General features: G+C 43.9%; 1 protein-coding gene across 7 annotated transcripts in view; it reads left to right on the top strand.

Annotated features, from left to right (window-relative positions):
• Nucleotides 1–2,464: 2,464 nt before the first annotated feature.
• LOC117546597 (histone deacetylase 4-like) overlaps nucleotides 2,465–22,730 on the top strand; it is a 40,818-nt gene continuing 20,552 nt past the window's right edge. For 2 of the 7 annotated variants that reach the window (XM_034216877.1, XM_034216874.1), the window contains exons 1-4: nucleotides 2,465–2,620; nucleotides 4,629–4,997; nucleotides 13,946–14,014; nucleotides 20,773–21,056. In XM_034216877.1, coding sequence (XP_034072768.1) covers nucleotides 4,976–4,997; nucleotides 13,946–14,014; nucleotides 20,773–21,056 — 375 coding nt within the window. In that variant the 5' untranslated portion in view covers nucleotides 2,465–2,620; nucleotides 4,629–4,975. Of the gene's footprint in view, nucleotides 2,621–4,628; nucleotides 4,998–13,501; nucleotides 14,015–20,772; nucleotides 21,057–22,730 lie in introns of those variants that run through there. The other 5 variants (XM_034216875.1, XM_034216871.1, XM_034216876.1 and 2 more) reach the window with 3 other exon arrangements.

The raw sequence follows: 22,730 nt of genomic DNA, 5'->3' as shown, positions 1-22,730 counted from the left end.
TCTGGTCCACAGCGAGTGTGTGATGTGTCTGCCGTGGTAGCAGAGCGGTAGTCTGAGCAGGCCGCTCGCCTGTTGACTTTCTATCCCCATTTCTGCTCCTTTTTCCAGCCACTGGCCAAAAACATGGGAGTATTTTTGGAACATCTCGCCTCAGGTGTTTCAAGCCAGAGCCATGTAGGGTTCTTCGGTACAGATGATTTTAAACCTGAAGGGATGATGGTGACTCACCTCGATGCAAAAGAGTTCAACTCACATAATCAAGTGCTTTGGAAAACAGAGTGTGATGTTCACTGAATTGCAAATGTGCTGCTCCGGGCAATATAAACCAATCTCTGCTTTGACATCACTGCTCTGGACACACTCACACACATGCACGTATACACACATTTGAGCGGTTTATGCACGTCAGCAAAAGCCCCTGGACAAAAAATACAGATGTCCAAGACTGATTTGTGCTCAGATAATTATAAACTTTGTGCTTCTCTGTCATAATGCATTTCAGGATTAAAAGATTGTGCAAGTTTATCTGTAAATAATCTCAGTTAACATAAATATTGCATTATTTAAAACTGTTTTCTAGTCCAGATTCAAATATCTCAACAACTTTTGCATGGATGGATGTATAAGCATTTCAATTACTTGATCTTTTTAAGAAACCAATGATTGACTTTTATTAGATTGCTAACATGTGAGACAAGCTATAGCTAGGCTAATATCAACATGTTAGCATTGAGTGTTTAGCATGACGTTAGCGTTCAGTTTCAACGCTAGTCATGTTGTTCATAAACCTTAGCTAATTGTATATATATTTTAATATTTTGTAGCAGGTTTGGTTATAATTCAGTCATCATTTAGTTGCTTCAAGAGAGAGCTGTGAGTTTTTACAGGTCTGCACAAACATCAATTAAACTATATTTAACACAAGCAACAACTTATGAATGCATGAATTGAAAGTGAATTTATTCAGCATATCAACAGAACAATAACAAAGGGTCTCTCAGATGTGTATATTAATGATTTAATATACAGCATACAGATGGAGACTGCCAAACAGGGTTTACACATAAAGAGTTTACTCAAGCACAACAACATCAGAGATGCCTCCAAGACCGACCCGCCTTACGTAACCGGCGCTCCGTAGCTCATCCACACAATTTATAATCCTCTGTTGCTATGGATACGGCTCTCCCAACGGGCCCCCCCTGTATTAATGAATCCAAGCACAGAGCTAACAAAATAAAATACAAAAATAATGGATGAATTATTAAAATAGATGCTTAAAGCAATGCAGAAACTGAAGGCAGAGCAGGTGTATTTGTATAAACACAGGAGAGTACAAATGATATTTCAGTGCAATAATATGGATGAATAGTTTAAAAATGTTGGATTAATGGTGAAAGTAACATGAAACCTAATGGGTCAATAGGTAAAAATGTATGTTCTCTCTTGGTATAGTTTGAAAATATGACCATGATCATCTCCATCAAGAATCAAATCCAAAATGTCAATTTGGTAACTTTCCTGAGTCTGGAGGTATGAGAGGAATCAGTGTGAGCAGAGCTGGTTAACACTCCATCGCAATGCAGATATATAGAAACTAGTTAGCATATCACAGTAATAAAGTCAGGTTAAACCAGCGAGTGGTGTTGCAGCTTCGCCTGTGGGTGGCTGCTGAGATGCACAATCAAATATAAAGTAATGAAAATAAAAGCAGATTGGATTAGAGGACGCTGTGGGGAAGGCATTTCATGTTGCAATGAGCAACAAATGGATAAAAGCCTTTGTTTCATTTTGCCACAAAACGCTAAATAATGGAAGGAATGTTAGTAACGTCGCAATACATCTCAGGCAGGAAAATGATTTCTGTCATTGGTAATACAATATGACATGTTGATGGGTATATTAATTCAGCCACATCGCTAGCATGGATGTACTTGTATTTTATTTTAATGTACAACTATAAACCTAAAGACTATACAGAAACATTCAAGCAATGTAATAATGATAATACAACCATGCTGCTAAGACACCTGAATCTTATCTTATCTTAATAAAAATGCAATGGTCAATACAAATGCCACAGAGCCAGTAAAAATAAAAATAATCCTTTTTGTTTTATTATGCAGTTATATGAGATGTACATTTAAAAGTAGCCTAGGACTACATTAGAAGTGCATATTACCAGAGGTGGAACATGTACTTTAAAAAAGGGGAAGTACCACAGTGTAGGAATACTCTGTTACTAAAAAAAGTCCTGCAATCAAAATGTTACTCAAGTAAAAGTAGAAAAGTATTTTACTAAATGTACGTATTACTTTACACCTCTGCATATTGTACTACTACTACTACCACGCCCATAGACGTCTTCCTTATTATTAACGTGCATAACACAAATACTATACCTAACCTTATCACTCTTTCATTACACAGGTCCCGCCCTCTGTGAATGCAGGGGGGGGCGCTCCATGTGACGCTGGGCTGGAACAAAAATCCAGTATGGCGGAATCTGTCAGGAGATGATTTTTTTGTCCCCCCCTGCGCTGAGAAAAAGCCATGGGAGAGAAATAAAAGCTCTGCGGGACACATGCTGGGACGACTGGCTTCCGGGAGGCGCGTGTAGGTGAGTTTGCTGTGTGTTGTGTGTGTGTTTGGGATGAATGCGCCGCTTTGATGTTGATATTCATGCAGGGATGCGACGAGCAGACAGGATTCATCAAAACAATGTCCGGCTGAAGTTTCCCCCTCTGCTCCGCCTCGGCTTCGGCTTCCCGGTCACATTTTCACGGCTTCCGCTGAGCCGGAACCGTGTCTGCTTCTGATAGGAGTATTTTGGCTTTCTAAAAGCATTAACTGGACATTTCCATACGGTTTGTTGCACTGTAGCGGGCGGGAAGTGTGAAAGCAGTCAAAGGGGAGGAGGAGGAGGAGGAGGAGGAGGAGGGGGGGGGGGGGGGGGGGGGTTGGACGGGCGATGTTTATTATGCCGATTGTTGCTGAGCTATTTATAGTGCGCGGCCGAGCCTTAGGCTTTAATGCAATATACAGCGTGCTGCTAACACGCCTGTGTTTCCGTATACCCTTCTTATAAGCGATACAAATACGTAAAGTTAAGGTACGGGCCTGTGTGAGTGTGTGTGAATGGTTCGGGATGGGCGGTGGTAATTCTCTGCATGCGTCAATCTTTTTTTGTGAATGGGGGCGTACGGGTTGTTGGAGCAACATGAGAGCAGTTACGGCTGTTTTTAAAGTGTCTTTAAGCTGCTTTTTTAGGAGGAAATATTAGACATAGCTGGTGGTTTTTATCATTTTATAGCACAACAAGGAGTTTGGACTGGAGTCCACCCACCTTTTTTTTAACAGGCACAGCAGCTAGTGCCTTAATTAATGCAAGTAAGCACATTTTTTTGCTAGCTCTGGTGTTATTTCCCATCATACCAGCGGTTTTAACCCATTTTCAATGTCTTTGTTTTTATTATTCCTTCCCTTTGGGGCTTCGGGGCTGGCTTGTCCCCCCAGATCTGTCACCCTGCATCAAGCAAGCTCTTTTTAGGGACAATGGCCTAGGACAGACACACATGAACACCCCTCCCGAGACAGATGAGACGCCCTGGGAGAATGGTGGTGCATGAAGCCCCCCCGAAGTGTCTGTTACTCCCCGTGACACACACGACCACCCCCCTCCTCGCCTTGCTTTTAAGTGTGCGTGCACTGTGCAGTGACCGACTTTTTTGGGGGGCAATTTGTCCTGCGGCTGCACTGTCTGGCCTTCTTGTCTTGAGACCCACCCCCCTCAGTGTACATGCACACACACACACACACACACACACACACACACACGCATCCATGCTGCTTTTGAGGACCTCTGAGGCTCTACACACACAGGCGTAAACATGCTCTGCTACCCCCAAGCCCCACGCCGCCCCCCAACCACCTTGCCCTAGGGCAGTTTTACCCCTTGTACTTGATGCTCTGGTCTCCACTTGTGATTACATCTGACACTCCTGCTCCAGGCTCGAGGAATTCAGGGTGAATCTCGGAAAGAATAATAACAATAATTTATTTCCTGAAATAGCAATCAGTTCCATGCACAAACAAAGAAAAACAAAACAAGGAAAACTCGGTAAAATTCACATTTTCCACGAGACTAACAGCTGAAGTGAAAGTAATACATATTCTTTATGTTCTTCTCTTGGTCTTTGAAAGCACCAGTCAAAATGAAACTATGTCTGAGACGAGACATTTATTTCCTGGTTGGTTTACAGGTTATTGCCCTGCTAGCATGAGCCTGAACAAGAGATCCTATTTATTTTCCACTGTGACTTGAAACTCAGAAATGAGTCATTCTGGAGGTCAATGGTTTACTGATTGTGTTTTGGTTGTTAGCTTGAAATAATGTGTGTGGTAACACAAGCTGAAGAGATTTTATAGTAAATACTCGACTGGTGAATTTAAAAACGATAAATGAGACGACTAAACATCATCACGCCCAACATTAACCCCCTTTAACTTGGCGGTGGTGAAGTTAAGTCATGTGACCGTGCTGTAGCCGAACGTTAGCTTTTTACTTGAATGAATTTGACAATCGTACAACCTGTGTTCCTTACTCTCCTTTTTATCTTCTCTGATAGGTTGGTAACGTTGCTGCCGATCTGATTGGAGTAACCAAAGTCAAAAGCCGGCTGGGGATTGGCTGCTGCTGCTGGAATTTTACTTCCTGTTTCCAGCTGTGAGGAACTTTTGACGTATCTTCCTGAATATTCAACACACATTCTTTTAAACACACACTCCTGGACATTGACAGTTTGGATAACAGCCTCCTGATTGCAATCTGCAAACACACATCTGTTCTGCAACACACACACACACACACACACACACACACACACACACACACACACACACACACACACACACACACACACAGACACACACACACACCTGCTTTCTGTGTGAAGACACACCTGATCTGTCAGCAATGACATCACACAGCCACCAAGGTAAGTTCATTACCAATAATATCATGCTTACTTGTCTGATTTTATTTTCAAGGTGTATATTAATGTTCTTCAGCTAATAACACAATTTGACTTTTTTGGGGGTAATTTCAGGTCTTTTGTGGCCACAGATAGCAAAGTTAGACCCATGTGTCCAGATAATAATTGGCTTTTTTAATGAAACATCCACAGTTAAGTTTCTGGCTTTTTTCACCTCGGGCAGCTTGTAATTTATGGTTAGGGAAATTATTTCTAAAAGCCTAATGCATCCGTTTGAGAGGTAGAGTCGTTCACCGTGATTTAAGGGAGCAACTAATGTGTATTAAATAAGAGTTTAAGGAGTCAGTCTGACTTTAAGAGCATATTTGCATCCCAGAACAATGAAAACTCTTGGGAAAACCTTAATATGTCAGCACAATAATGATCCAAATTATGTTTTTGATGCATGTTAATGTTCTTCAAGGCCTTTCACGATAGTTTTGTCGGATGATATATACAGCCATACCTGCCATAGATGGATGAATATTTAGATTTTGAGCTTAAAAGCAATAACACTTTTATCTGGTCTTACGTCTGTTAATTAGCTCAGTTTAATTTGACTAAGCTCCACAGGGTGAGAGAAAAAAGTCCATAACACGCTCATTAAGAGTTCTCTCTTTGACACCATATCAAGTTCACTTTTGAAGCTTGAGTTGTGGATAAATAATTCGGTAAGCAGATGAAGAGGTTAGCCGCGAACGCTGTGGTACCTGATGGTCTCATCCATGTTTACTTTGTACACCTGGGAGTGTGTGCACTATAAATACCACAGCTGAGGTAACCAGCGGCCCCGAGGGAGGCGAGCGAGCCTCAGCCGGCGCCGCTCCTACATCTCCATCTCCATCACCGGCGCCTGAACGCACCACAGAGCGGATATTTAGGTTGCGGTCAAATAGTCAATTTTTCTTAGGAAGGTTCCAAGTAAAATGACCCAGAAGTGGTCATTTTGTGTCCTCTTTAGCTTAGGATACTCTGGACCATCCTTTACGAAATGAAAGGAGAAAATGATGTCCCACAATACCTTGCAGCTGCAACATTTAAAAAGGCCCTATTGTGCTTTTTAGGGTTTTCCCTTTCCTGTAGTGTGTTGTATCGGTTTTTGTGCATGTAGATGGTCTCCAAAGGCTCAAATCCAGGCAGTGTGCATGTCAAATTAGAGGCACCAAATATGAACCTGAAAAAGAGCAGAATAGTTGACCTATTCCTTACAGTCCTTGTCCATATGCACCTTGTCATGGTGTCACTTTCCGCGTCCCCTAGTGGACCTATTGCATTACACTGTTAGATCAACCCCGGATTAGTGCGGCTCAACTGTTATCATTAGACGGCCCTTTCTAATTCCTTCACATGTTCACTCATCTCAGGGTGGACCAATTAAGGAGTTAGCGCCATGAAGCCAAGCAATGCTCTGCTGTGGACCAGAGAAATGATGTTGACAGTCGCTGACAGACTATTTGTTCCTGTAGTTAGATTTGGTTTGCAGATGAAAGACAAGGTATCCATTTTGACACGTTTGAAATCAACACAGACAACAGGCACATCTTTAGAAAAGTACCCCATGCTTCATGAATAAATGAATAAATAAATAGTCATTTGTAAGTCTTCCTTGCCTCTATGATTGGCTTCATGAGTAAAACTGGCAAAAAGTCCCTTTTAAAAAAAAATGAAATTTAAAATAGTCGTTCAGTGATTTTAAAGTTCATTTCGAGCTTTATTATAAAAAATACCTGTAGTATTATTTTGTATCACAGAACGGCTCTGTTGTGAGAAGACAAAGAGTGATATTGAATCAATGCCCAGATCTGAACTCAGCCAGGACAGGAAACGTCACTCCTTCCTGGCCAGGGGCTGCATCAGCTGATAGAGCTGCTGTCAAAATACATTTGTTTTAATTTCCCACGCTACCCTCCTCTACCTCCTCAGTGTGCATCCCACTACAGGTCGTAGTAGCTGTGATCTTCTGTGAGTCCAGGAGAGACGCGTCAGAGCAGCAGCTGCTGCTGTTTCTCACTGTCTCGTTTGGAGACGGCGACGGCCCTCAGAGAGCTGCCCAGTGTGGGCGTCAATTTGAGGTGTTGCTTCTCCAGTTTGAAAACAGCTCAGAGACACACTTGTTGGAAGTCGGTGCTCAGAGAGAGACGTTTAAAGATACGAGATGTGGGGGAAAACAGTACGGCCTTGTGGCGCCTGTCAGAGTTGTTCCTATAAACAAGTGTTCGTGGCAGTGATGTCTACAGAAGTCTCCTGTTACAGAAGCATTCATTCTTTTGAGAAATAGATGCCGGGGAATTGATCCTGTGGCCTTCGCTTGCATCAGGGTTGTCTGCCGCTGTTAGATTTAATTCGTTTTTTAATGAGTGTAATTAAACAACATTGGTTTTGTTCTGGGGTGAACAATGAGACTTTCACATCCACGGCTTTGTTACACTCTGGTATCCAAAAGCTGCCAACTTTCTTTGCACTTATGTACCATCCTGGAGTGTGTGTGTGTGTGTGTGTGTGTTCATTCACACAGTTCATGCAGCAGCTGTGCGTGCCTGACGGTTTTTGTTGTTGTAATCTGTAAATGAGCTTATTATCACGCTGTGTTTTTCATCCAGCACTTACTCATTTTCTTTATTACAGCAGCGGTGGGATTTTCAGATTAAATATCATTTAGCATAAATCTCTTCCTAGAAAAGTGAAATGTAAAACGCTTTGTCGGGTTTTATATTTCCCAGAACAAAAAGGGGGTCAGGCTGATATGCTCGCAGTGTTTGCGCAGGAGTGATCACCTTGTGTGCGGAGAGCTTTAGCACGTTAGCCGGACACATTTGTTTTACACTAGAGCTTAGCATTGAGCTAACATGTCGACCATGTTTGATTGAGCTGAGCAGTTTCTGTAAATGTCACGCTCAGGATGAAATTCACTCTCAGTTAGACTCAATGCAAACTCAAGCTGCTGCTGCACACATGCAAAACAGAAGCACATTTAACTTTAACATCTTATGTGTTATATACATATTTTTTTCGGGGGTTCATCATCATGTATTTCCCATGATCCTCTGGGGCCTCTCTGTGGTTGTGGTCCCCTTATCAGCTCCTGGTGACCCTCGCAGATAAAGCAGGAAACCACACAAACCACATACTGGAGAAAAATAAAAATAATTAAGAAATTAAGGGATAATGTAAAGAATTAAGGGATAATGTAAAGAATTAAGGGATAATGTACAGAATTAAGGGATAATGTACAGAATTAAGGGATAATGTACAGAATTAAGGGATAATGTACAGAATTAATGGATAATGTACAGATGGGTATTAACTGTCTTAATACAGTAAAGAAAGGAACCATAAGGCCATAATAAACCACTCATGTTGGCTTTCGCCACCATTATAAGCAAAGAGGCTTCGTTGTGAATTTGATGCAGGCAATATAAAATGTAAGTGAGAGTAATTCAATAAATAAATGTGAAGGGCAGGCATGCTCCTCAGGTGTCTTTCTAAAGAGGGGAGGTGAAGCCGCTCGCTGGCAGCCTTTTTGTTTCCTCTTAGTCAGAACTGCACCGGCTTTCCAGGAAAGTCTGCAGTGTTTACCGCTGGAGAAAGAACTGGATGAGTCACACACACACACACACACACACACACACACACACACACACACACACACACACACACACACACACACACACACACACACACACACACACTCTGAGGCCAGTCAGTGCAAGGTCCTGTCAGTGATTATTTGTGAATGAGAGGTTTGAACTTTGCATGGTTATATGCAAAAGGTGAAATGATAATGCACCAACTCTACCAGAAGCAGCAGGGTACAATCTGCTCAGATTTTTTACGGTGTTATTTTGAAGGGTGTGGGCGTGAGCGCCTTTTTATGGTGGTGAACCGGTGGACTTGACACACTGCTCTTTCCTCGAAGGCTTAACGGTATCTAGGTTACAAGCACAACCGTTTTTTAGCTTTACACAACTTTGAAACACATTACAAACGGCGAGGAGAGTAAAGAGATTGCATGAGTTGGGTTTCTTTACTCGTAGTGCAGGCTTTGTCAGATCTCAGTCCTGTGCTGACTCGTCGGATTGTTTTGGCATTAATCAAGATTAGCTTTATGGGCGCTTGTTAAAGGGAATTGTTTTCTACACCTGCCAGTTTCCATTGGACTATTTGGATATCGAAACCCCCTTCCAACTGGTGGGAATTTCTACTTTCATAGATACCAAATCCATTATTGCCCAAAAGCAACATGTAAACCTAGAGCTTGCGTTATGGCGCTTTATCATTGGCCACATGTTTATTTCCTGGTAATCACATTTCATTTTCTATCTGTCACAGTAATGTGAGGTGACATTGACAAAAAAACTACAGTAGTGGTAGATAAAAATATATATAGTACCTATACATTATTATCGAATACTTCATTCCAAGTAAAAGTACTGCATTTAAGTAAACAAACAGCTAAAAGTATTATCAGCTAAAAAGTACTAATTCTGCAGAAAAAATAGCCTGCAATGTATTATTATTAATTATATGAGATACATTTTATTATAATACTTTTCCCTATTTTTAGTACTTCGCCCACAACTGAGCAATTTACCGTCCCATCTTTGGGTCTCACCCCTGTGTTTGATCAACTGTGTGTGCAGTACGGATCTCTGGATGCCTATAACTCTATATTATGGATTTGCTTTTTATTACACCTGCCAGATACTATTAACGCTGCTGCAGCGGCATTATAGAGATTCAGGGACCGACTTTAGGGAACACACCAGGAAGAGGAACCTGAAGTGCCCTTTAGCAAGGCACATAACTCCTACCTGGTCCAGTAGAGCTGCCTCAGAAAGGCCTCCACAGACATATGTTAGAAATAAGAGGGAAAAGAAGCTCCCCAAAAGTTAGTTGAATCTATACGCCTACTGCCTGAATCTGCTTTATGGGTTTCTCTTTCTTTGGTTCATTTGTTCTTTTTTGCATTCAGTAGGTGACCCTATATGTTCATAAAATACTGTGTGTGAGCTTAACTGTATGCATTCAACTATAAGGGAGCATTTTCTGAACTGAGCTACATTTCATTAAATTAAAATGGCTCATGCATGACTTTTACATTTCTCTCATCCTCTTATCTGAACACACATCACACACGCTGCTCCGCCCCAGGGGTGATGGGGTTAAAAGTTTTCTCTGCAATAAAAAGGGCCCGGCTTATCCCTGAGTCTATATTTAGAAACACACACACACACACACAGGATATGTTCACGTGCACGCATGCCGAACAAACAATCATTATATTTGTTCAGAATGAGTGCATCTTTTTTGTCACGTCCGTCTAGTATCCACTTGTGCCGACTCTAAAGAACATATTCTGCTCATTTCAGGTTCATATTTATATTTTGTTCCTCTACATGTCTCCATGCTTTAATGTCCAAAAATGTCTTTATTTGTCTCATACTGCCTCTTTTCACCCTCTGTCTGAAACCAGAGCCCAGTCTGCTCTGATTGGTTAGCTGGCCGGCTGTGTTGTGATTTATCAACCGCTTAGAGATGTCCCGCCCCTTGTGCTACTCCCACACATGCACAGAAACCCTATTTAAAGGGAAATCCCCAAACAGTGCAACAGGGCCTCTTTAAATGTCCTACGAATGATGAAATGTTATCAGATTTCAGAAGGCATTTGTGCGCCGCGTGCCCTCCTTCTGCCAGACGCTGCTGTCTCATGTGCGACCAACTTGGCGGTACAGACCATCCCAGAACAAACCCAGTGCAACGTCCGACCCCTTATTTCACAATCTCTGCTTTGTCCTCCCCCCCCCCCCCCCCCCCCCTGTGTTCTAAAAACAAACATCCAATCACGGCCTGTCTACGGGGTGTATGTCATCAGAAGAGCTCTGTTTTTAATTGGCGTTAGGACAGAGACGGCAGAGGGGGAGCATGATCTAATGAAAGGAACGGGACGCGTCTTTTGTCCCTGTGTCTTTTGTCTCGGGATACGGGATACATTTGCCAGCGAGCTGTCGGCGGCAATTACGGTTTACACTCCCGCCTCTGAGCCTTTTCCCTGTGCCTTTTGACATGGGGTTGCACGGTGCCAAATACCAGATACTAAACCATGCACCTGTGACACTGCATGCATTGTGGGAAGTCACGTGTTTTAGGTAGTAAGGCCGAGATACTGACGCTTTAACATTAAATCAAAACTTTCACAAAGCAGCACTTCTTGGACGCCGGGCTGAATACATTACCGCTGTGATTCGCCCAGCATGCCTCGAGGGTCAGACAGTTGTGTATATATGCGACTGTTCACGGGGGGTGCAAACTGTTCAGGGGTCACCCATCCTTTTTTATCAGCCGCCGTGACGTCAGCCTGGAGCCCTCGGGAAGCATATTTGCGACCCAGAGGAAAAGGCTCTTCAAGGAGAGGCGTGTTTGATTAATCGCATTGTTCCTGTCTGGTTCACCTTGCTTTGCTGGAGTCACCCTGGACGGAGCAGCCAGAAAAGGGAAGTGCCCTGAATGTAATGAGGCTGGAGCATCCTTCCTCACTTTTCACTGTCTCTCTTTATCAAACAACATAGACAACATATCCATATGTGCCAGAACAAAAGCCCAAGATACATATAAACCCTAATCACCCCTCATTTTGCCCTAATATGTGCAAAATGTATGACTCATTGCCTCTGGTCATGCTTTAAGCTGCACAAATACTGGTCTGAATTTAGATAAGGACCCACTGTCTTTAAACGAGACACATTCTGCTCATTTTCAGGTTAATATTAGTATTTTGTGCCTTTTTTTTGTGTCAAAGCGATCTATAAAGAAAAATAAAAGCCTAAGTGCAGCAGAAACACATTACACTATTACATTCAAATGCATTTAAAAACAGTCATTAAGAAGCCAAGTGAGTAAAATAAAAATCCATATAAATATCTATTAGATTTAATCTTAAAAAGGCTTCTGTTAACATGCAGCTCCAACTCATCCAGATTTCTCCATGCAGCAGACTCCCCCTTTTAGCTCATTCGCCTTCCCCATTCACAGCGCCCATCATAACACGCGTGTTTTCAACAAGAGGTAGCTCTCTGCCTGAGGCTAGCCGCGGCTATTTATAGCTCCCTGTCTCCCGATGCTCGCCCGGTGGGAGCGGGGAGGAGAGGAGGATGGAGGAGAAAGAGGAGGAGAAGGAGGAGGAGAAGGAGGGAGGGAGGGGGCTGCTGGGTAACTAGGCTACATCCAAGATTGATGGACCCCGCTGCCGAGGTACAGGGTGCTTCTCTGCGGCCGCTGTGTACGCGGTTCGTCGCCTCGTACACACCTGCCTCTCAGGTATCAGCCTTGTGGTCTGGACTGAAAGCGCTTTGTTGAAACTAACCGCAAGTTCTCCGTCAACTCTGATTCCCCACACTTAACTCGCAGATGTAAAGCAGCAACCGGCAATTTGCGCCAACCAGTCGGGCGTTGAGTTACCCCGCAAGCCACAGGTGTCATCACACACACCTCATTTACATTGCAAAACCCAGGAAGTGTGTGTGTGTCGTTTGAATAGGCCCATTTCGAGATATCAGCTGTCATTGATGTGTTTGTTTTGGAGAGGCTGCTTTTGCAATATGTCAAACACTGCAGGTGTATGTCCCCGCTGTTTTCACCCGTCGGAATTTGAATAGCACCGGTTTGTTTTCTGTGGTGGATTCAGGTCAAACGAAATGTTAATATCAATTCAAAAAAGGACCAAACGAGTCCACACCCAAGTCCTCGCAGGGATTGGTGCATCATGGGTGCAGCCATTCATGCAAGGTGGTGCGAGACGAAAACACACATAACCAGTGTGCCATGCATCCTCCAGCTTCATGGCTAATTAAGTGTGTGTGTGTGTGTGTGTGTGTGTGTGTGTGTCTGGTCCAGAGAGAATTCCAGAAATAGATCATGCACTCGCCTGTTTTTCCTCCCTTTTTATTCCTCCGGAGGGATTGTACATGGGTTTTCATCTCCCATCCAAAGGAATAATTGCATGTTTTTGCGCCTCTGATGTCTGTGAATATATATGTGTCAGGTGCTACTAAAAATACACACTTACAGAGGGGATGTGTGTGTACGTAGTGACATATTTCTGCAGTCCTGATGCATGTCAATCCCATCCTCTCCTCCCTTTTTTGCGCCTTTTTTTCCCGTTGTTTTCCTTCATCGCCTCATCCTCCTCGCCTCCCCCTCCTTACCTCTGTCTACCCCCTCTTCCTCCTCTTCCTCCTCCTCCAACACCCCTCTCTGTCGCTCTGCTTTTTATAGCCATGTCTTCCCAGGGCTCGGCAGCTACAAAAGCCTTTTCATGTTGCCACTATAATTACAGCCTACACACACACACACACACACACACACACACACACACACACACCCACGGACACGCATGCATACACACACAAACACGGGAGAGGAGTGTCTGTGTGTGTGTGTGTGTGTGTGTGTGTGTGTGTGTGTGTGTGCTCTCTGCATGTGCTGCTATACACAAAAGGGTGAGCTATTTTTACCTCCCTCCCTCTCCTCCTCACCCCCCTCCTCCTCATCTCTCTCTGCTGCTGCCAGCCACATTTGCTATGCTGAGCACAGGCGGTATCAGTCCAACATCCCCGCTCTCACACACCGGACACACACACACACGGGCGCCGATGAAGGCTGCTCCCTCTGCGTCCCCCTCGTTTCTCCCCCCCCTGCAGCCGGGCGTCTCTCTCTGCAGATTCACAGCTTGGCTTTCTTCTCCGGTCATGCATCGGGCAGTTGCTCGGGAGGCAGCAGGCGCGCGGCGGCATGCGCTCGCAGCTCTGCAGATGACCTGAAGCGCGCTCACTTTGGACTGTAACCGGGGCTTTTTGTGAAGCTTGTCTCAATGTTGCGGACCATATTTGAAGCGGAGTGTGCTCTCTCTCCCACAGAGGGCATCCTGGGAAAGGAGCAGCCGCTGGAGGTGCTGAAGACATCGGCGCTCAACCACATCCCAACAGGTTGGACACTGTGTGTGTGTGCGTGTGTGTGTGTGTGTGTGGAGATACGTGATTTCACTGTTAACCACATCCTGAGCGACTTTGCATGCACACTGTAGCCGATGTGATTGTTTCCGGCTGATGGTTGAAATATTCCCACTTCAAATGTCTATTCTAATGCAGCACTCACAGGTTTTATAAGTCTGAGGAGTCCATGCTTACTCCTGCACGTTTTGATTCATGCAGTGCCATTTTGTTGAATGGAAACACTGCCGCCCCAAATGTAGGCGAATGTGAAAACTGTTGTCGGATGTCTCAGGAGGAATGGCTGCCAAAAAATCTACCAAAACAAGCAGCTGTGCATATATTTGTGAGCTGTTTGATGCAAGCTCCTGAAGCAAGGGCTGAGATCCCAGAACGGAACAAGTCAGAGCTACCTTTTTACCAGGTTCTGTGTACCCAAAATATTCTCTCTCCGAATCCCCAATCTGCTGCTTCTGCAAGGACACAGTCATGTGTTGTACTGTATTTACAATACCTTCCTCTACCTCCAGCAAATCTCAGGAGGAGGCAGAGATGTAGAGGGACAGAAATAAAAGGGGGACAGATGGAGATGAGGTAATATATGCATGAGGCATCATCTAATTCCATAATGAGGAAGCTTACATGTTTCACCACAGAGAATCATTTAGAAAATGGAAATAGTAAAAGTGATTCATAATTTCCTCCCTGTGCTTCTCGTGAGCTCCACCAGCCTGTTGCTTTTTCCTCACTGTGACCCAAAGCATCTTAACTCGCGTGTTTTGTTCCGCGTGCCTTCGAGCAAACGCTGATAAAAATATTGAAATTCACTTTAGTGACTTCATCAGATATTCTGGAAATCTGTCGTCTTGGATACAGAGCTCCAGGGCCTCCACGCTGTGTGTGTGTACTGTATGTGTGTGTGTGACCCGGACAGTTTAGTCTCAGTGCACCCGTCTACAAGCATTTTCACTGTAGCATCCCTCCATCGCAGCCTGCAGCAGCTCCCTCACAGAAACTGCATTGTTGCCTGAAAGCCAACTTCAGTACAGAGAGCCAGAAGTTTGTTAGTGTGCAGTTTTCAGATGTAAATCGGACCTTGGAGCCTTCTTCCAATAACGACCAAATATCCTAGTGTTTAGTCTTGTTTTGCCAAATTCAAGCTAGCAAGCTAACCTAGTGAAAGCCACGGTGTACAATCTCTTAATGAAAGTGAATGAGTCATGTGCTTCTTGTCCCTTTTTTCTTAACTTTTTATGTTTTTAAAAGCCATTTTAAACCAAATATTAATCACTGCAGTTCTATTCCGTGGCAGAGGATGATACATGGGCTGAACCAACTGTGATTTAACTTTTTAAGCTGTTTTCAAGGTTTTTAATGAAGCTTGGAATTAACTTTCTTTAATGAATATACTGGACCTTATACGGCTTCCTTTGTGTGCCGCGAGAAGCAGAGCAAATGCATATTAGACCACGGTCATAGTTGATTAAATCTTCATCTGTCAGCACTGCTTCAAGATTGGAAATGATGCAGCCAGTGTTTTAAAGGTGAGGCTCGCCTCTCAGTGAGGCCAAGCATGCTTAAAATAAACTCAAAGACCTGAACAAGTCCCTGCACGTCTGGCCCCTTCACCTTCACACGCCTCAGAGTTGTGTCTCTGCCTCCCATTCAACCGTCTCCTTCCTGCTGAGCTGCGGCGCTGCAGACTGTCATGATGTCACTGAGACCGGGACAAGTCGCTGCTTGCTTTTTTGGCAGAACAGAACTCCCTGCACCTCTACTCGTCCCTCCCCTCTCCGCCCCGTCTCATCCTGTGAGAGGTCACAGTGATCACAATCGGGGCTTTTATAACCAGGACGATCAACTCCAGGAGTTTGCATGGAGGCTAATTCACAGCAGCTGAGAGGAGTAGAGAAAGTAACGTAGGCGGATGTTCACACTACCCACCCTCGGAGACCAATCAGTAAGCTGACCGCAGCTATTTTTCCATCAACAGATGTGCTACTTGTTGCCTCTCATCTCACCCTTCTGCTAAATTCACCGTGAAACCCTGTGCAGAATAACCTCTTCTTTGTCACGCTTAAAAAAAAGGAAAAATAAGCCTCATTTTGCCAAAGCTCTCAGTATGACATCAATCGTAACGAGTGTGGAGCTCATGCAGTCGGACTCGGATATATACTCTGGGTCTCTGCATTGTCTGGTATAAATAGATGTGCAATTGGAGCCAGAAGAGTTGTGGAGTGTGCCTGAGGGGTTGTAAACAGATTGTGATTTGTTGCGGAGAGATGGAGGGAAGAACGGTGGGAGGGAGCCACTGAGCAGAGAAGGACGCAGCAGGGCCGGAGGATAGGGCAAAGAGGAGGAGGAGGCTGGAGGAGAGGAACCTGCTGAGAGGGAAGGTGGGGAAGGAAGAGACATTTATGTGATGCTCAAATCATGACTCAAGCAACTTGAAAGGTACTGTTTGCAAGAAATGTCCAAATCATTCGGACCGGACATTACTCTGCAAGCTCTAGTCTCCGGCATAATGTCCGATTTAACATATCTGTGAATGGAGCCGGAGAGTTCAAGGCGAGCAAAAGGGCACATTGAAGATAGCAACGAACACGTCTTACTCAAGACACAGTGACATTTGAAAATGGTTGTTTGTAGCTACGTTCATCCACGTCATGTTGCCACCCTTCGCCCAAACCAAACAGAGTATTTCCAGTGAGTTGTGACGCGTCTGACACGGACAGTCTTCTGTTCTGTGCCACGTGTGTGTACAGGAAACCCCTGACAAAGAGATTATACTGGAACACGTCTATCTGCATCTATCGAAGAGATTCTCTTTTCAACAAACATCAAACTGATGAAAGTGTTCGAAGGAAAGAAGAGAATAGGAAGAGACGTGTGAGGTCCTGACTCTGTGTCTGCCTCAGATTCCAAAGGAAACTTTAGAGAGAATAACCTCAGTTTGACAAACTGAAATTGAACCCTTGTCAAACTCGCGTTGATCCAGGTCTCAGATGTGTTGTAAGACTGCTGCAGAGAGGGCAGCTTTGTCTTTGGGTTCTCTCCGAGAGCCCCCATATTGTCTTCTATCCGCCACACATCAGTTCTCTCAGGTACGTGTCTGACGTCACCGCTCGTCCACAGAGATGAGCCGATATCAGAGTTGATCTTTTTTCAAGTGGAAGCCAAGTTAGCGTGATGGTTTTTTTTTCACGGACACTGCCAAACATGTTTCAAGGGTTCTTGAGATTATGTGGTGTGTGTGTGTGTGTGTGTGTGTTTTGAAAATAGCTGAGCAAACACCCAGAATTCATGCAACATCAATTCTCTGGCAAACCCAGCATTGAAACTGGACCAAGAGTCATCTAGACCAGGGGTTCCCAACCTTTTTTCCCAAGAGCCCCCCCAAATGACTCCTGTTGGACGTTGCGCCCCCCCCCAACAGCGGTATTTAAAGTTTAAAAGTCTCAAAATGCAACAACTACTGTCACAAACTAGATGAATGTGAAGTATTTTGTTAAAGGATGATGAAAGCGTAATTAAGGAGCACTATTGGAGTGACTTTGACTCAGGATTCATTCATTTGGATTCCCGCTGTATGAAGAAATGAAAGGACGGCACAAGTGGAAACAATTCACATAGGGATTACACATGCTCAAAGTAAGCCGGATTTTGCCGTTGTGTTTATGTGGATTCAAAAGTCGTAAATAATCTACAAACTGGAGGAGACCGATCTGATCGGAGCAACTGTGACGAATAATCCAACTGAAACCGGCATGGACAATGACTGTTTTAAAAATGCGCTTATCCAGAAAAGCCCGGTTTGGAAACTTTACGGGCAGAAGAAACATTTCTATAGAAATAATTGTACATTTCTGTCTTTTTATGCCTTTATTAGCTACTAACTTGAATTTTTATTAAAATTAATTAATCAATTATTTTGTATATGTTATTGTAATGTAGAGACAAGGCTTTTAGTGACAATCATGTATTGCCTTACAATTATATGTAAAAAAAAAAAATGTAAAAAAAAAAAAAAAGTCTAAATATGACATTTGGCCTCAAATCATCTGAGGCCTGGTGCCCCCCCTGCGATCTTTGGCGCCCCCCAAGGGGGAACCACTGATCTAGACGACTATTGATTATATACTATATATGTCTATAATGCCCTCTGTGGACTTTGAGAAACGAGTCCATTTTGCACTTTACCATTTCAACCATGAACTGAGACAACAATGCTGCAGATGAATCATTATTTGCAGCCCTTATATAAATCTAACTTTATTTATTCAAACCTCTAGTATTTAAATATCTAGGGAGTTTTTGCTCGGCTTCACTTGAAACCATACTGTGGTTTTATTTGTTCGGGGAACATAGGTAAATGTCAGGACAGGAATTTGATGCTTGTGGTATAAAGAATATAGCAGCTGAGTGAGAGAAGGAGGCAGAGATATTTGATGCACGAGGAGGGTTTTCCTCAGCCTTAGAAGCAAGCAAAGGGGTGAGAGAGTGGTGTGTGTGTGTGTGTGTGTGTGTGTGTGACGCTGGTTCCTGGAAAAGCAGAGGGCTGCAGAATAAACAGCCTGCATGCCTGAGACTGCCCTGTGATGTCACCACTGGGCAAACGAGGGAGGAGAAGGGGGAGGGAGGGGAGAGGGACGCCCATCAGGTTAAGCAGGAGAGGAGGATGAGCGAGGAGCAAAAAGTGACAGAGGTGAAGAGCAAGCGGAGTCAGGGCGTGCGCTGTCATCCTCTGTGAAAGACTGGAGGGAGTGCATGGAGGAGGAGGAGGAGGAGGAGAGCGCTGATGGGTAACAACACCACTGATTCCCACCTCTCTCTTTCTGTGTCTCCCTCTTTTGTGTGGCTAGCAATTAGCGCCGCCGGTGTGACATTGATGCCACACGAGGTGTGTTTGTGCATCTGCGTGCGTCACCATCAATAAGTGTGCTGTGTGTGTGTGTGGGTGTGTGTGGTGTCAGGGACTCAATATCCGTGGAACATTATGTACGGGGGAGAGTGTGTGTGAGTTATGGATTTGCATTAGCAGGGATTGGAGCCGCAGCGCTTCCCTGTCACAGCAGCATCTCTGCTCCCATGTCTGTCTTTACACAGCTGACGTGCAATGATTGGCTTGTTTTTAAACTAGTATTAGACAAGATAAAAGAACAAAGCATATCAAATGAAAGGCTTTTTTTCTCCCACCTGGATGTCACTAGACACAGTGCATGTTCACTTTTGACAATGACTAACCCTTTAGACTTAATATGGAGTCTGTGCTGCGTCCAGATTCCAGTCTAACAGTCTGAAGTCATTGACTACGCAAACTGCAGTGTGACTCATGCATGTGCAGGTAGGACAACTGCAGGATTTAATGAGACTCAGAATAAGACGTTTTTGTGTTTTTTATGCAAACTTTCTCTGCCTAGTGATTAGAGTCTCTTCTAACAAGCCCCCTCTCTGCTTCTCTCCGGAGAAATGTACTACAGGTTGAAACATTAAGATGAATTTTCTCTTTGGATGCGTTGTTAGCAGATTACACGTTGTTGTTGTTGTCTTCCCCACATGATGGAGGCCCTTGAGGACTTGTTGCATGACAACAGCCGCACGGGTGTGTTTCACCTGCTGCACCAAACACATTTCAGTTCCTATCAGCTCAATAACACGGAGAGATGTATCTGTTTTTTGTTAGAAATCCCTCATGAGTATGTCATAGCGGGCGTAAAGTGTATTTATGAATGATCATTAAAGCCTCCTTAAGGGCACTTGCACACTTCAATTTGTGTGATTTTGTCCAAGTGTGACATCCCTAAAAATAATCAGGTCCTAGGCATTGCCTCTTTATTAAAACAAATTTCCAGGGCAAGCATCTCTGGCTCTGGCTGCACGCTCTGTAAACATGTAGGCAAATAATCAGCCAATCGTCTCCTATTTATCCAGATTTAATGGGGAGGAAGCTGCGTGATTGGAGGGCTTCCTGTGCAGGGATTTGTGGGTAGCTGACACGGCTCGAGGCCTGCACCTCGCCGGGTCAATGCCATCTTTGTCAGGTGACGCCGTGTGCAACTGCAGCGCTGGTGTGTGTGTACAGAAGACACTTTTAATACGTAACGCTTTATTGATTAATTGAAGAAGATTGTCGATTTTAGGAATAGAAGGTGGTCGCCCCCGTTGGGACGAGAGGTACAGATTGATTACTTTTGGTATAAACAAAAGATATTTGTCTGGGATGGCGGGTCGAGGAGCAATCAATACTCCTCAATTACAGGCTTCTATCATGCTGCACATAAGGGTGTTTTATGATCTGCTAATTAAATGTATCGCTCTGATGTCACGGTGTGTGTTCTGGTGCCCAATAGCATAATAGGGCCTCTTTAAATGGTTTCTCCATATATGCTATAAACTAATGTTCTTCACTAGAGTTGCAGAAATAAGAGAACTTATTAGCCTAATGAAAAGCTTTGAATCCCTTCTGAAGCCCTTTGAAGCCAGATTTAGCTGCAGGTATCTTTTTATATTGAACACCATTCGGAGAGCATTCATTTAATCCTATTCAGCTAAACAATGTCTCTTCTTGCAGTAAATAAGTACATCACCAAGGAAACTAACAACCAAAATCACATAAAAAAAAAAAAAAACATTGACTTCAAGTTGAGAGAAAAATAAGTGCTAAAAAAACGAATTCCCAGGTTTTAGGACTCATTCCTGCATAGATGTTAAAGAACATCGATGTAGTGTTTGATTGAATCTGTGTCTCTCCACAGTGGACATCAACTCTGCGCTGCCCCTGCGTCTCCCCCCAGCAGCCATCCCCATGGACCTGCGTGTGGACCACCACCACCAGCAGCATCAGGTGTCGTCGCTCTCTCCGCCCGGCCAGCAGCAGTCGGGCCCCGGCTCCTCGCTGCGGGAGCAGCAGCTGCAGCAGGAGCTCCTGACGCTGAAGCAGAAGCAGCAGATCCAGAGGCAGATCCTCATCGCAGAGTTCCAGCGGCAGCACGAGCAGCTGTCCCGTCAGCACGAGGTCCAGCTGCAGGAGCACATAAAGGTAGAGCAACAATGGCTATAAACAAGTACAATTATAGCTGCACGAAATGACAAGGTTTTATTTTACTTGTAGCCCAAACCGTTAGATTTAAAAGTCGCCTTAACAAAGCAGCTCTTGATTTAGTCTGCCACAGGATTGTTCATTAACCCACCATCGAAGAGTAGCTCCGTTAGCTTTAAACCACTTCGCTCTGAGTGAAGAGGCAGCAGAGAATAAGGAGGCACTCCGGCTTCATTTTTTTCAACTGAAGGGAATATATGAAGTGTTCAGATCCAGAAGAATATGGGAAAAAACGGACGTTTGAGTTGCATCACAAATCTAAATCCTAATGCACCAGCCCTGCTGTTGCCTAACTTTATGTGATGTGATTCAAATATATAGTTAAAATCAACGCAGATCTAAAAGGGATGTCCTGCCGTACATGCCATATAACGATAAAGATGAAGCTTGTATTGTAGTGAGCTGGAAATCTAAAAGTGAATGTGGATCAGCCCGCCCATCAGCTCTAATACTTCAGGACCCCTGAGAGTAGCAACCCAGCTCCTGTGGGGAAATGTCATACAATTACCCCACTGTTTGCTCCTTTGTAGAATATGACTGCTGTAATATCAATTTTAATATCCAGCTGAACTACTTATTTTTTTCAGTACTTATAATAAAAGTCTAAGAATGGATTACGGGCGCAGGAGATTAGATTTCAATGTGCAGGATTACTTTAGTTTGACTGTAATGATCTAAATTCCTCTCCTTTACCTTGCCTTTCTAAGACTGTAATCATGACATATCTAACAAAAGGAACACGGTTACGCCTAATGGCAATATTTGATCAGTTTACTTTCACATGTAATCAATCTGTGACTTTTTTAAACACAGTTAACACACGCTCAGACATGCCCTCCTGTCTGTTTGCGTGAGGGCAAATCAAATGTTTGACACAAGTGTGTGAATAAATGATTTGCTGAAGGTGAGGTGAGCTAGCGAGAAAAAAAAGTACATATCTGTCTCCTTCTCAAGTACAGTACTTCACTACTTTACACCTCTGTGTGTGGCTGCCCCTGAAACTGGGCATGAGTGTCTGTGTGTTTGCTGACATTTGAGAGGATGCCCGTACGTCAGAGTGTGTGTGTGTGCGCAGAGGGGCTGAATGGGGCTGATTGAGCCTGCTCTAACTGTGCGTCACATAGAAGATACTAAAGCCCTTAATTACTCAAAACTAAGAAAGAAATTAGAGGAGAAGGAGAGGAACGAAGGAGACCAATAAAGGAGGATACCAGAAAGGAAAAGCAAAGGGGAACAAAAAGGAGGAAGAAGGAAGCAATAACATAAGGAAGAAAGGAAGAGTGGAAATAAGGAAGCAGGTAACAAGCGCTCAAGTCCCGGCTGTGTGCGTCACTTGTTAGTGTCCCCTGATTTCCGTTGTGTTTTAAGCTTCTTCCAGAGTTTCATTTGTGTAGCGCTTTAGTATACGCTGCACACGTTTCGTCGAGTTACTGAAATTGTTTCTTCATTTGCATGTTTTTATTTGCATTGTTTCTGAAGCTGCAGCTCATTTCTCCTAATGGCAACGTTTCGTCATAGTTTAAGGTGACGAAATGAACAATTATGTGCGAAAAGTGCAGTGTGTAGCCTATTTATTTAATGTGACCGAGACGTTAAAGGTGGTGTAGGTAAGTT

This window comes from Gymnodraco acuticeps, unplaced genomic scaffold (genome assembly GCF_902827175.1).
Source record: "Gymnodraco acuticeps unplaced genomic scaffold, fGymAcu1.1, whole genome shotgun sequence".
Classification (NCBI taxonomy): domain Eukaryota; kingdom Metazoa; phylum Chordata; class Actinopteri; order Perciformes; family Bathydraconidae; genus Gymnodraco; species Gymnodraco acuticeps.
The sequence above is the reverse complement of the archived record's forward strand: the minus strand, read 5'-3'. Positions and strand labels throughout refer to the sequence as shown.